The following is a 12,161-nucleotide window of genomic DNA, read 5'->3' on the forward strand; positions in this document are numbered from 1 at the left end:
GGAGGACACATATTTCCTGCGGCTGCAGTAGAGACATTACTGAAAACAGCTTTAAATTACTGACATTGTAATACTTGTACTAGTGGTTACATTTCCATTCCAGGCCCTGTCTCAACCTGTTCAGTTTTTCCTTAAAAGCTTGTGTGGAAAGGGTTACTCTTCTATGTTGAAAGCATGGCTAATACCTGAGAGGCAGCAGGAAGCCGTAGCGGATCAGCAGGCCCAACCCCCACAGGACGGTCAGCCTTAGGCTGATGTACTGGAAGTTGTTATTGCTGCGGGTCAGCAGATTCCAGGACTCCAACTCCTCAGCAGTGAACCGCTTGGTCACCTCATCGTCCATGATGCTTGCCACTCCTCGGCGAGCAAAATAGAAGATGTCAGACATCTCAAACTCAGAGGCCGAGTCCAAGTCTCTGTTACTGCCGCTCCGTCGGATCTCCTTGATCTCCTCCTCCAAAGAGGTGGGCTCCTTGGCAATGATAGCTGGAGCAGTCCAGAAAAACAGGATGTCAGCAAAACTCTTCTCTAAAACAAATACACCTTCTGAACATACACGTCACATACAGGAAAACACTCTGATTGCACATCTTACCATTTGAGTAGGGTTTGTACAGGTGGTGATTCTTTTCTTTGGCTCCTCTCTCTATCCTAAGTGTGGCCCACTACAAAGAAAGAACAAAACAGGAGTGTAAAAATACAAGTAACCAAAAATACATGGAATGAAGCTTGTTCTTGTAGTTTCATTTAAAAAGGTGGGATATGTTATTCTGGAGAGATTCAATACCATGACAAATATCATGATACGGAGCAATCAATGACACAGCAAGTTAACAACTGTCAGCCAAGTTGTGGGTTAGCAAACCGCTTCTACAGTTGTTGCTGCAAAGCTAACATGCAGAGAGGACGAGACAATTTCCCAGAGCCAGCACAGCAGCTCCAGCCACTGCTAGCGGACCATCAGGAGATATTCGCTGATTTTGACAAAAAGATGTGTATTGGATTAACAAATTAAACAATAACATAGATGTTGATGATAACAGTTGTTTATTGTAAGTCTTAGTCACAAGGTCATAAAACATTTAGAAAAGAGAGCCCGGGCAACATGCAAAAGGTTTCTGGGGAAATCAGCTGCAGCTATTATGAAACTGTTTAAATGTCTGACTTTCTAAATTTGAACATTCAAGAAACTCATTAAAACACAGCACGTTCTTCATTATCAGGGAAAGGAGGACTGGAAGGTGTTGGGAGCGTGATGTTGCCTACACCTATACGGGGTCTACACAGCATTCCTTTTGCATACTTTTCCAGCAACCTTTAAATCCTGTCATAACAAGTTGCATTACTGAGTCACTGTTTAGTACACATGGAGTTAACAGTTATTATTCTTTGGGTGGGGAGGAGGAGCACAGAGAGCTCCAGAGCTGCATGTGAAAAAGGTTTTTACTTATTTATCCCCTATGTAGTTTTACAGGTGTTGTTTTACAACAACAAATACCTTTTAACTTAAGTAAGCAGGAAATAGTGAATGACTGTTGTTACACTGCTGTTATAACACAAACTCTCTTTGGACAACTAGGCTAGTCACAAAAACAAAATGCCACTGTAGGCCTTGTGTTGAATTAATGAATTCAGAAGAGATCTTATCATGCCCAAGATAAACATTACATTTTTCAACAAGCCTGAAATGGAGAGTAGTGAGACAAGTGCAAATAGTAAAAAACCATAAAACATTGCTTCAGCTTCGCACAGTCTGCACTGCATCTGTCCTTTGACATTTTCTCTAAATCTAATGGTTGCTACTGGAATCTCCCACTGGTCCATTTATTTCTGGCACAAGATCTACTCTCAGAGGCACATGCTGGAAAGTGATGACAGCTTTACTGGTGAAGATGCACCGGAGATAGCACCTGAAGAGAAACAGGATAACTGTGTCTGTAGTCAAATTGGTAAGGAGACCATTAAATGGTAAATACTGACACCATTGCACGATGAGGCTGATGTACTAATGCCATCTCTGATGATTCAAATTCATTTCTAGAAAGTGAAAACTACAAATAAGTACAAAATATTCCAGGTTGTTGGAGCCATGTCACAGATTACTGACAAGGTTTTTGCTACCGTTTTCACTGGTTACATAACACTGAAAATGACTCTGTGGCTGTGATGTTAATGTTTCAGTTGGATGCTAAAGACATGCATAAAGCCTGAACCACTGCCCTAAGGTGTGCATGTAAAGCCAGATCATTTCTAGAAACTCACTTCACCAGCACTGCAGCTTTAAATGTATTATATTTTATACAAGTAACTGCTTTCCAGAAGCAAAAATGACCTGTGTTGATTGAAACCTGAGCAAATATGGGCTGTCCTTGAAGAACACAGCCAACAACTTTTATAAACTACAGTTATTTGAATATCAGAGTGTGTGGAAGGAGCAGATTGTAATTTATTTTAACTGGGAACTGTGCAAGAATAGCAACACACCTTTGGATATATTGTTATGTTGTGCGTATACAGCGTTTCCACTCCATCCTCAGCTTCATCCCAAAAGTAACCATTTATGGTCCCCCTCAAACTGCAGTTAACATTCTATATTTCCTCAATACTTCAAAGCAGTGGGGCATTATGCAGCGTTTTCTTACCTCAAAAATCTTTAACAAGGTTTTCATGTAAAAACGTCGGATGCCGAAGGACACCCCAAAGATGGCAGGCACGATAATGAAGACCAGCAGCAGGGTGAACCACACGGTGAGCGAGATGCCCAGCAGGATGCACACCAAGTTGTCAAAGGGGTTGAAGAAGAATGCCATCTTGAAGTCCAGTGAGCAATGAAATCTATTAAATAGTTGAAATCGGAAGGCAGAGCAGCCCTTCACCTCCTGGCCCCGAGTGGCCCTTATCTTTTGTCAGAAAAAGGCCTTCATCAAGATAACTATGGGATGGAGCTTCTCCTCACACTGAATAGAGAATCAGTACAAGTGACCATTTTGGCATTGCCATCTTGGGCAAAACTAATTAATTTCAACATTTTTGCAATCAAATCTGGTCCCAAAACTCTGCTAATTCAATTCCAGAAAAAGGGTATTCAAGTCTTTCAAGCAGCTGCGATGGAATAATGGCCGGTCCTTGCTGCAGATGTCCTTTGCTATTTGAGCAGAGCCTCCCGCTGGTGAAAGAAATGTAAACAATAAAACAACTGGGCACAGCAGGCGCTTCTCTTGTCTGGGGGAAGATCCAAGGGCTCTGCACAGACCTGCAAAGATGTACAAACAAACGGTCAGGATGATCAATGTCACAATAATATGTCCTCTACGAGTAACGTTACACGTCGTGCAGTTCAATAAAGCAAGACTAAAAACATAGAGGATAGTGACACAGAGACTTTCTAACACCGGTGTGCAACGTTAATGCTAGCCTCTGGCTATTCTGAGAATAAACGGATGCCTCTAACGTTAGGTTGATTAACGGTCATGTATCCATTTTCAGTAAAGAGACAGATATGTTTGCACGCCAACGCTACTGTTCAGTAAAGGTGCAGAGATGCAGGCCCTCCATCCTCATCCCATCTGATGATGCAGCAGCACGGCTAACGAGCGGCTCCATCCCGAATACAACCACATAGAGTTAGCTAACGTTAGGCTCATCACTGCCAACACTTCTACGATAATTTAGCAGCCTCCAAACCCCACAAAGGGCAATTAACGTTAACGCTAGGTAACGTTACTTACATGGACCCAAGCTAGCGGTGGGTCGTGAGACTCAACACTCCTGTGACCCACACGGACAATAAAAGTTAGCTCGTGGCCTCCGAGCTAACGGTTATACTGAATGTTGTCTCCTGGCGTGCTCGAGCGCGTTCAGCTAGCTTGCGCTCAGCCCTCCAGAGTAACGTTAAGGCTAATACAGTCCGGGTATAACATGAAATGCTGAGCCAACCTTTTTGAGCAACGTTATCTCACAGGTTACTATCCTAACCGACAGTTAACATACATGTGGTTTAACAGACTTAATAACGTTAGTTCACCCACCTTCAGTCACGTTGTGTCCAGCGCCGGTACAGTACAGTTTCACTGGTCAATCACATCATCGGTCTTTGTCTTGCGGACTGTAGCCAAACTCCACCCGGCGCACAACATGAGCAGAAGACGAGCGGATCCTTCCTGATCAGCCTCAGACCAGACCACGGCAACAACACTCAGTTCCTCCCTGACACCTGGTGGCCGAAATAAGATACAAATCCCATTTTAAAATTGCAATGCAGTAACAAAAGAACCCTCTGCAGCGAGCGAGACTCATGGCCATTAAATGCAATTATTTAACTATTACTACTACTAGTATTTACTATACTGACTAATTTAATAAAAAATGTATATACATAAAATAAATACTAATTTAATTATTTATATTTAACGGCTCTGATGAGACTACAAAATTACGCCCCTCCTTCACAGTCCGCAGACTATCCCTCTCGTTTGTAAAAGATTTGAACCACTAGCTGCGCTGTAGAGCAATGTTTTGATGAACGGTTAAAAGCTAGGCTTAGTGCAATTCAGAAATCATAATTAACCATGTTTTAAGAGCGAGAAGACGAGGGAGAAGAGCTGCATTGCGGGAAAGAGGCTTTATAACCTTGCTGAATGTTATTCTTCCAACACTTCCGCACAAGCAAACGGGCATTCACCTCTACTGTATTTGGGTAGCAGCAGAAATATTTTAAACCAAAGCAAATAAAACAAACAAAATTTATCTGCATGGTCATGCATGTTTATTTTTTCTAATTTGGTTGAACCAAAAATATAAAGCACCGGACACCAACACACTGGAATAACAAAAGCTTTTTTTATTCACACATTTACATCCATGTACAGTCTTGTCAAGTAATTTCAGATGTAGAGAACTGAAAACAGTACTGAATTTTGGCACACCATTCAACCCTGAATTAATATGCTTATTCCACAAAAAGAAAAGAAAACCTCATTTATATAGTGTTTTTTAATTTATTATTATAGCCACTCTGAAAACACAAAAGCGCAATCAATGGCCATCATACTTGTATTGGATATCGGGTTCCACTGGGACAGTCCACAGTAAATGTGAACTTCTTGTCAAGTGCACAAGTGCATTCACCTATTAGGCTTGAGGAGGCTCAGCCCTCCACTCCTCTGATGAGCATCAAGAACTGCTCTCCAGTAGAGCCTCAAAGTCTGGGGAGCAAACCATTTTGTGTTTGATATTCCCTAATACAGTCAAGTCGCCTGTTCTTCCCTCAGTACCAACAGAGACCAGCTCCTGAGAAAACAGAGTGGGGAAGAAGAGAAAAGCATGTCAGAAATGTTAACGGGTACCTATTAGGCCCATTTCCATCTCTATATTTTTATTCTGGGATTCCACTAGAGTAGCTTTATATGATTCAGTTTTCAAAAAAGCCTTATCTTATACTCCTTTATCTTAAACTGGCCCTTTATGCAGCCCCTCAGTTCATCCTGTCTGCAACAAGCCGTTTTAGCTTCTGTCTCTTTAAGGCCCCCCCTCCCTAAAAGCTCACTAAAAGGTCACATGAAGTCTGTTTCTGATGAAGGCAGCAGCTGATCACAGCTGGATTTATTGATATTCTGATTGTGAATTCATCATTGAATAATCCAGAATATAATTATGGTGTCATTAATATTCAAAATTATTTATTAGGCTAAATGTTTCAGGGGAAATTTAAATGATTTAACTCATGAATCAAAAGCTGACACTCAGGAATGATCAACTCACGTGTGACTGAATGCAAATGATGATTAACAGCTGCAAAGTTTACCCCGGAACTAGGAACCTTTGGAGGAACTCGCTGCATTTCGACAGCAGGGACCAGGGTCTAAATTAAGTTCCATGGACTTTACTTTACCCCAGAAAGGTCCCAACTCGGAGGGGGGGGGGGTACTCTCCCAAAGCACAAGAACTTTTAATGTGGGGGCTAATGATGTAAAAAGTATTTCTTGCTGACAGACTCTCTGACTCTCTCTTACTTTAATTGTATCGATAATAAAAGCTAACAGAAAAGTAGAAAGAATCTTTCTAATAAAGGAAGGAAGGTGTTTATAGTCTTTTTGTGGGTCAGACCTACTATTAACACAGATTTTGAACTAGATGGTAAATCAGAAACAAATCTAATACAGAACTTGGGAACAATACACGTGAGTTTAATCTGTTATCAGTCTGATCAATCTGATCAGCTGCAGTGTTGTGCCTGGAGCAGATGACCATATAATGACAGGAAAGTGAAATAAAATCCATGAAAACCTAGTATTCAGAGCAGTCTGAAGCCTGAGCTTTTTGCTGACAGGGATTGTTTTCACATAGATTTACCTCATTATTTGTATATATAGATGACATAAAATAAGAGAATGCATAATAGGTTCCCTTTAAAGATGCTGATAGTAAATATTTATTCTATGATTTATTCTGTAAGAGTAGCATGTAGAGAGATGCTGGAAGACGAATAGAATAGAATCCATAGAAACAGATAAGAGTATGGAGACAAACACAGACAGAGAAACCTGTCAATGACTAGACTGCTGTCATACCTGAAGGAAAGCACATGATGTTCCTAGAGACACATCAAGTGTCACTTGCCCCAGTATGAGTTGTACCCGGCCAGACTTCCGCACAAGCATCTTTCCTACAACACCCTCCCGCAGGTCTTTCAGATTGCAGCTGTTTTCTTCATGTTCCTCCTCCTGTTTAAAATTAAAATACCGTTTACAGACTTAACCTCAATATTATCATGTATTTAACATGTAGGCAACAACTTAGTGTACCTGAGACTCTGTTTTCAGAAGCACAGACTGTCCGTCCTCCGACTGCACCTCAGTTTTCACAGGCCTGTGCTCTATGGTGGGGGGCTGGCCGGGCAGCGTGTCCGGCAGCTGCATGAAGAACAGCTCCTCCCCTTTACTCAGACTCCATCTATGCAGCAGGTCAGGAAGAACCTCAGGCTCAGGGAGAGGAGGCGGCCTGCAAGCTCCATCTGACTTCTTTGTGTCAGTTTCCTCTTTCACTGAAGAGAGAATAATGTGTATTTTGAGAGAGCAGCATGCTCAACATTTATTTCCTGCTTTTGCAAACTTTCCTAAAAATACTGGAAACACAAGCTGCTGACCTGGAAACTGCAACCTAGATACTGGACCTTTTAGTTTTTCCTTGTTGCGAAATATTAACACTGTGAAAACAACACTTCCCAAGAAAAGGAAACAAGTTTTGTCATAATTACAAAAGTTACCTTCAACTGCAGGTTCCATGGGTTCACCATCGTCCTCCATCTTCTCAATTTTAACGGCAGGAGTAAACTCCTCCTTGAATCCCCATCCCGATACAGCAAGGGGAAGCTGCACAGGGCAGCTCCTCTGCTCACTCCTCAGGTAGGGATCGTCTATAAACTGAAAGAATGCAATTGGAAAGGTGAGTTAAACTCGTGGCAAATGCTAAATAAAGCTACTTAATAAAGATGACTGACAATCAAGCAACTTACATTATCTCGCTCCAGCTTGCGCAGAATCTCTTTGGTCTCTTCCTCAGTCTCTCTCTTCTCCTTTTTAATATTGATGATGGGTGATGGTCCAACGCTCGGTGCATCTCTCTCATTTTCATAGCCCCCTGTGTGTGATACAGGGATTGGCTTAAACCAAGGTAAGACACAATTATGCATGTGTAGGGAAACGCTGTGTAATTGCATTGTTAAAAAAACAACAACAAAAACAAACAACATCAGCCAAAAGCAGCAGAACAGAGTGAGTGGTTATTCAGCTGAACTCCTACCTCTCTTTTTCATCATCATCTCCGCGGGCCCCTGTTCAAAAATAGAGTGGGACTGGATGACCTCTGGGCGACCTCGGCCCCTGCCTCTATCTCTTGGACCTCGACCTCGATCTCCATCCCTCCTCTCTCTCCTCTGCCCGCCTTCAACTTTTGTTCTGTTATGACAGACAAAGTTATTAGTCAACTGTCAGAAGAATTGTTAAATCCATTTTCTCTGACATATTTTTACTTTCTACGTCAATTAGAAACTTACTCCTCTTTCGCTTTTCGGCCAATAATGTTGGGTGTAAACGTTTTCTAAAAAAGAAAATTAAAAAACACAAAAACAGTACTTAAGTATTGGAACAATTATTATTAGATTACAATTATTTTCAGATCACATTAGTGTTGTGGCTGAGGGACTGGTTGCGCATTTAAACATTTCCTGGACGAACCTTCTTCACTCCTCCCAGGGTGAGGTCTCTAGAACGCATTGAGGGGAGACGGCCAGTGGAGATGGCGGTGGGTGGTCGACGGCCCATCAGCAGTCCCATACTGCTCCCTCCAGGAGTTGGCACACGCTGACCACTGGGGTCGCCTGAACCTGAATCTGCCATCCTAAACTGGAGACGTGTGGCAAAAGTAATAAAAACCTTATTATGTGTGTGATTGATTATGAATACTCACATTCATATTCTGATAATCATTGTTATTTTAATCAGTGTTGTTTTGGACAAGATCAGTAGCATAGCAGTAAACTTAAAGACTTGTTTGGATATTATCTTTACATTATATAATAAGGATTACTTCTCAAAATTGTTATCAAAAGTCCTAATATTCAATTAAAATATTGTGATTTTGTAAATAGAGTAAATTCAAGAAAAACTGTATGGTATCTATCTGTAATTCATAAGCAAGTACTATTGATTGTGGTCCCAGGTCTTATTTTAACCTATTTTGTCATCTTACTAACGAGACTATCAAGTGTGGATAGGAGCAGCCAGCCACTCATTGTTGCAACTCAGGCGACCACTTTATATAATAAATATACTGACTTCTTTGGCATAGAAATGTACATAGTTCTTTTGCAGATAATGAAATGACAAAGATGGTGTGGTTGTTTTTGTCTTTCTGAGCAGGTAGTAGTATACAGGCCCTGGTTGTTATTATAACAGGTAAGCCTGGATGAGTAGTGCTATACTTGAGTAACCTACACCTCCCTGGAAAAGAATCCTTTAAGGAAACCCTAAACATTGTATAAATTAATTGAACAACATATACATGGTATGTATACCTGACACATCTACAGTATCAACATCATAAAAAAATACTTGCATTTGTCTCTGTTTTTAATTACAACAGCACATGTTGTTGTAACATAATGTAACATTAATCACATGGAAATTAAAAATACAAGTACTTATCATCCACAACTACGTATTTTCATTAGGTCGTTCTTCTGAACGGAGATCAATTTTATTTTAAAAGAAAGGGCGTCTGGTCTGCAACGCTTGTAACTTAGTGACATCAACTGGCAGCCAATTTAAGTGTACGGGCCAAATTAACACTTTAAATTATTTTATATCGCATAGCTCGTAATATTTATTGATTTTTCGTCATCAAAACAGCAAAATTTAGCAACACGTGGCCAAATCAAAACACGAATACTGGGATACAATACACGTATATTGAACTTTAATGCCGTCGAGAACAACATTTGACACGCTATGCTTCCCCAGATACTTACGTTATGATTATAAGGATGTCCTAATTAGATGTTCATTCAAAACTTGCAAGAGAAGAGTCTTTACAAGTAGTTTGCTGCTAGTGCTGTTTCTGACACTGCATGATGCACGGCGCCATGACACTTCCGCAGTGTCATCACCCTCTGAGTTTACGCGGATCAAACCTGCGCAGAAAGTCTCGCATAGCCTTCAATTTGCGCATGCCGCGTTCCGGTCCGGTCGGAACTGGGAAATTTCCAAGTTGAAAAAATATCCGACTTCCGACCTTAAAGCGTTTCAGGTCCCTGGTGGTAGTGATGGGCAAAGCGAGGCTTTGTGAAACACTGAAACGTTTGAAGCAATTGTGCTGGAATTGTGTCGAGGTTTCGAAACACTTCGACACCGGTCTCCACGGGGACACCTACTGGTCACTTTTGATATCGACACATCTTGGTAATGGCTTGAAACAATGACTGACCTGCGTTTACAACTCTACACGTCTTATCAGTACATGACCAACAGGATTTCGGAGAAATCACCATACAACAAACACACAAACGCTTTCAGATTGTCAGAGACAGCAGATGGGGATTGCAATAAAAGTGTGTTTAAATAAAACACATCTGTGTGTTTCATAAGTAGTCACTCATTTAGCTGATGCTTTTCTCAAAAGCAAATCCCAATTGCTATGGGCGCACTTTGGGAGCAACTAGGGGTAAAGTGTTTTGCTCAGGGACACGTGTATCACAGTGGGAATCTAACCCAGGTCACACACCAAAGGCATATGTCTTAACCACTGCCCCATAGAGACAACTTATTTATGTTCAGAATCGGAATAGTACTTTATTGACCCCCGACGGTGAAGTCTTTGTTGCAGATACTGGCAAGACGGGAAAAGGAATAGGAATAATAGGTAGTTGAAGTTAGTGAGTAGAGAATATAATAAAGTATACAAATCTAAGAATATAGCCTAATAATAAATGTGGATATCTACAGTATTATAGGCTCCAGTAACATATTAACAAGGGTGTAATTAGCAGGAAAGCTATAGGCCCTAGTGTAATAATTAATAATAATGAGTGCAGGCAGTTATGAGGTGTAATGGATTAAAAATCTGTAACTGAGTAAAGTTTAAGTTGATTCAAGAATGATAAATGAAAGTGGATCAATGTCTCACATTTGTTATATGTCAAGAATTGTATTCAGAAATATTCAGCTGTTTTGGGGCTGAGCACCGAAGCCTCGCTTCACTATGGTCACGTGACATTGTCGTTTTGAACCACGCTTTGGAGCAGTGTTTCGAAACGTCTGTGCTTCGGGATCTTGACACAGCGTCGACACGTCAGTATCGATCCCTACCTGGTGGTGCATGGCGCTAAATGCAAACAGTAAACATGGCACCCCCAGCAGTGCACTTGGTGTTAATTCAAAGGATTTTATTAAAATATAATATAGGTTACTAATTAACTGTGTATCCTTCTAGCTACATTAGTTGGTAATCCTCAAAAGTCAGCAAAAGTTGTAAGCTATATTTTGAAATCTTTTCATATTTCTGGGCATTTTTAACATTTTCCTGAATAACTTTTGGGTAGAGAAGATGACTTTCAGAGATTGATTCTAATAACATTGAAAAAATATTTCTATATAAATTTACATCCAGAACAAGTTTTACTATTTGATAGTAGGCGTATGTATTATTTTAATTTAATACTTTGCCTTTTAGTTTAAGGTTTACCATTTAAAATGTATGTATCCATGGGAGCTGCCATTGTTGTGTCCAAGCCTCCTTTCCTTCCCCCTTTACTGTTTCTCATTCTTGAGAGTACTTTTGGCAGTGAAAAATGACATGCTCTACAGATTACTCTATTTAACAGTGCTTGCGTAGTCAAATAATGTTTGTTTATTAAGTGCAGTGTTTTATTTAGTATAGTACATCCTCAGCCTTGTCAATATGTTGTCCTCTTTGGTGCTTCTTTTCGCTGCGCTCACTGTGCCCACCTCTCGCTGTACTGCATGATGGTGTCGTCCTGCGTTTCCTGTATTCCAACCGTGCTGCCACTTTTTAATGATGTGTGTGATGTGATTGTTTTTTTGGATTATTCCTTTTGCTTTAGATTGTGTGACATGTCCATGATATCCTCATATTTCAGAGCCTGTTTTGCTAAGGCATCCACAATTTCATTGCCCCTAATCCCCCTGTGAGCTAGTATCGACATACATGTTATTAAAAAAAAAAAATCACATTTTTAAATCAGTACAGAGTTTCATATATCTTATTAACTATATCCTGCATACAGTGAGATGTAAATGACTGCAATCACATTAATGCAGAACATGAATCTTACAAACAATAAGGACGACATTATCCTTCTGATAAAAGCATTTGAGTTTCCCACCCTGAGCGTGACAGAGGAAAATGGCCATTCTTCCAATCTACACAACTGCTAAACATTTTGGTCATGAAATTATGACGAGCGAACAGGTAGAAGCATTCACTATTCCCTTCTTGTAGCTCAAGTTCTACAGGAAGTCTAATAAAATCAGAAAATTGCATTACTTAACAGCAACATGTAAGATAGCGCTGAAGCTACATCATTAGGGCAACATAGCCTATAATTAACTGTAGATACATTCCCCAGCTTTTTTCTTTGAATATGT

General features: G+C 40.5%; 2 protein-coding genes across 2 annotated transcripts in view; both read right to left on the minus strand.

The window, feature by feature from the left end:
- LOC123959915 (glycerol-3-phosphate acyltransferase 4) overlaps window positions 1–4,213 on the minus strand; it is a 14,678-nt gene extending 10,465 nt beyond the window's left edge. The window contains exons 1-4 of the mRNA XM_046034261.1: window positions 4,029–4,213; window positions 2,643–3,253; window positions 596–665; window positions 186–486 (exon numbers count right to left, since the gene is read on the minus strand). Of these exons, the coding sequence (XP_045890217.1) occupies window positions 186–486; window positions 596–665; window positions 2,643–2,810 (539 nt within the window). The 5' untranslated portion in view covers window positions 2,811–3,253; window positions 4,029–4,213. The remainder of the gene's footprint in view (window positions 1–185; window positions 487–595; window positions 666–2,642; window positions 3,254–4,028) is intronic.
- A 604-nt stretch (window positions 4,214–4,817) lies between these two features.
- polr3d (polymerase (RNA) III (DNA directed) polypeptide D) lies at window positions 4,818–9,682 on the minus strand. The gene is made up of 9 exons (XM_046034258.1): window positions 9,527–9,682; window positions 8,235–8,402; window positions 8,054–8,097; window positions 7,801–7,955; window positions 7,514–7,638; window positions 7,265–7,421; window positions 6,804–7,042; window positions 6,570–6,722; window positions 4,818–5,289 (listed from the first exon to the last, which is right to left on the minus strand). The coding sequence occupies exons 2-9, from the start codon at window positions 8,394–8,396 to the stop codon at window positions 5,173–5,175; spliced, it is 1,152 nt and encodes a 383-aa protein (XP_045890214.1). The 5' UTR covers window positions 8,397–8,402; window positions 9,527–9,682; the 3' UTR covers window positions 4,818–5,172.
- Window positions 9,683–12,161: the final 2,479 nt, after the last annotated feature.

Source organism: Micropterus dolomieu, linkage group LG21 (genome assembly GCF_021292245.1).
Source record: "Micropterus dolomieu isolate WLL.071019.BEF.003 ecotype Adirondacks linkage group LG21, ASM2129224v1, whole genome shotgun sequence".
NCBI classification, from domain to species: Eukaryota; Metazoa; Chordata; class Actinopteri; order Centrarchiformes; family Centrarchidae; genus Micropterus; species Micropterus dolomieu.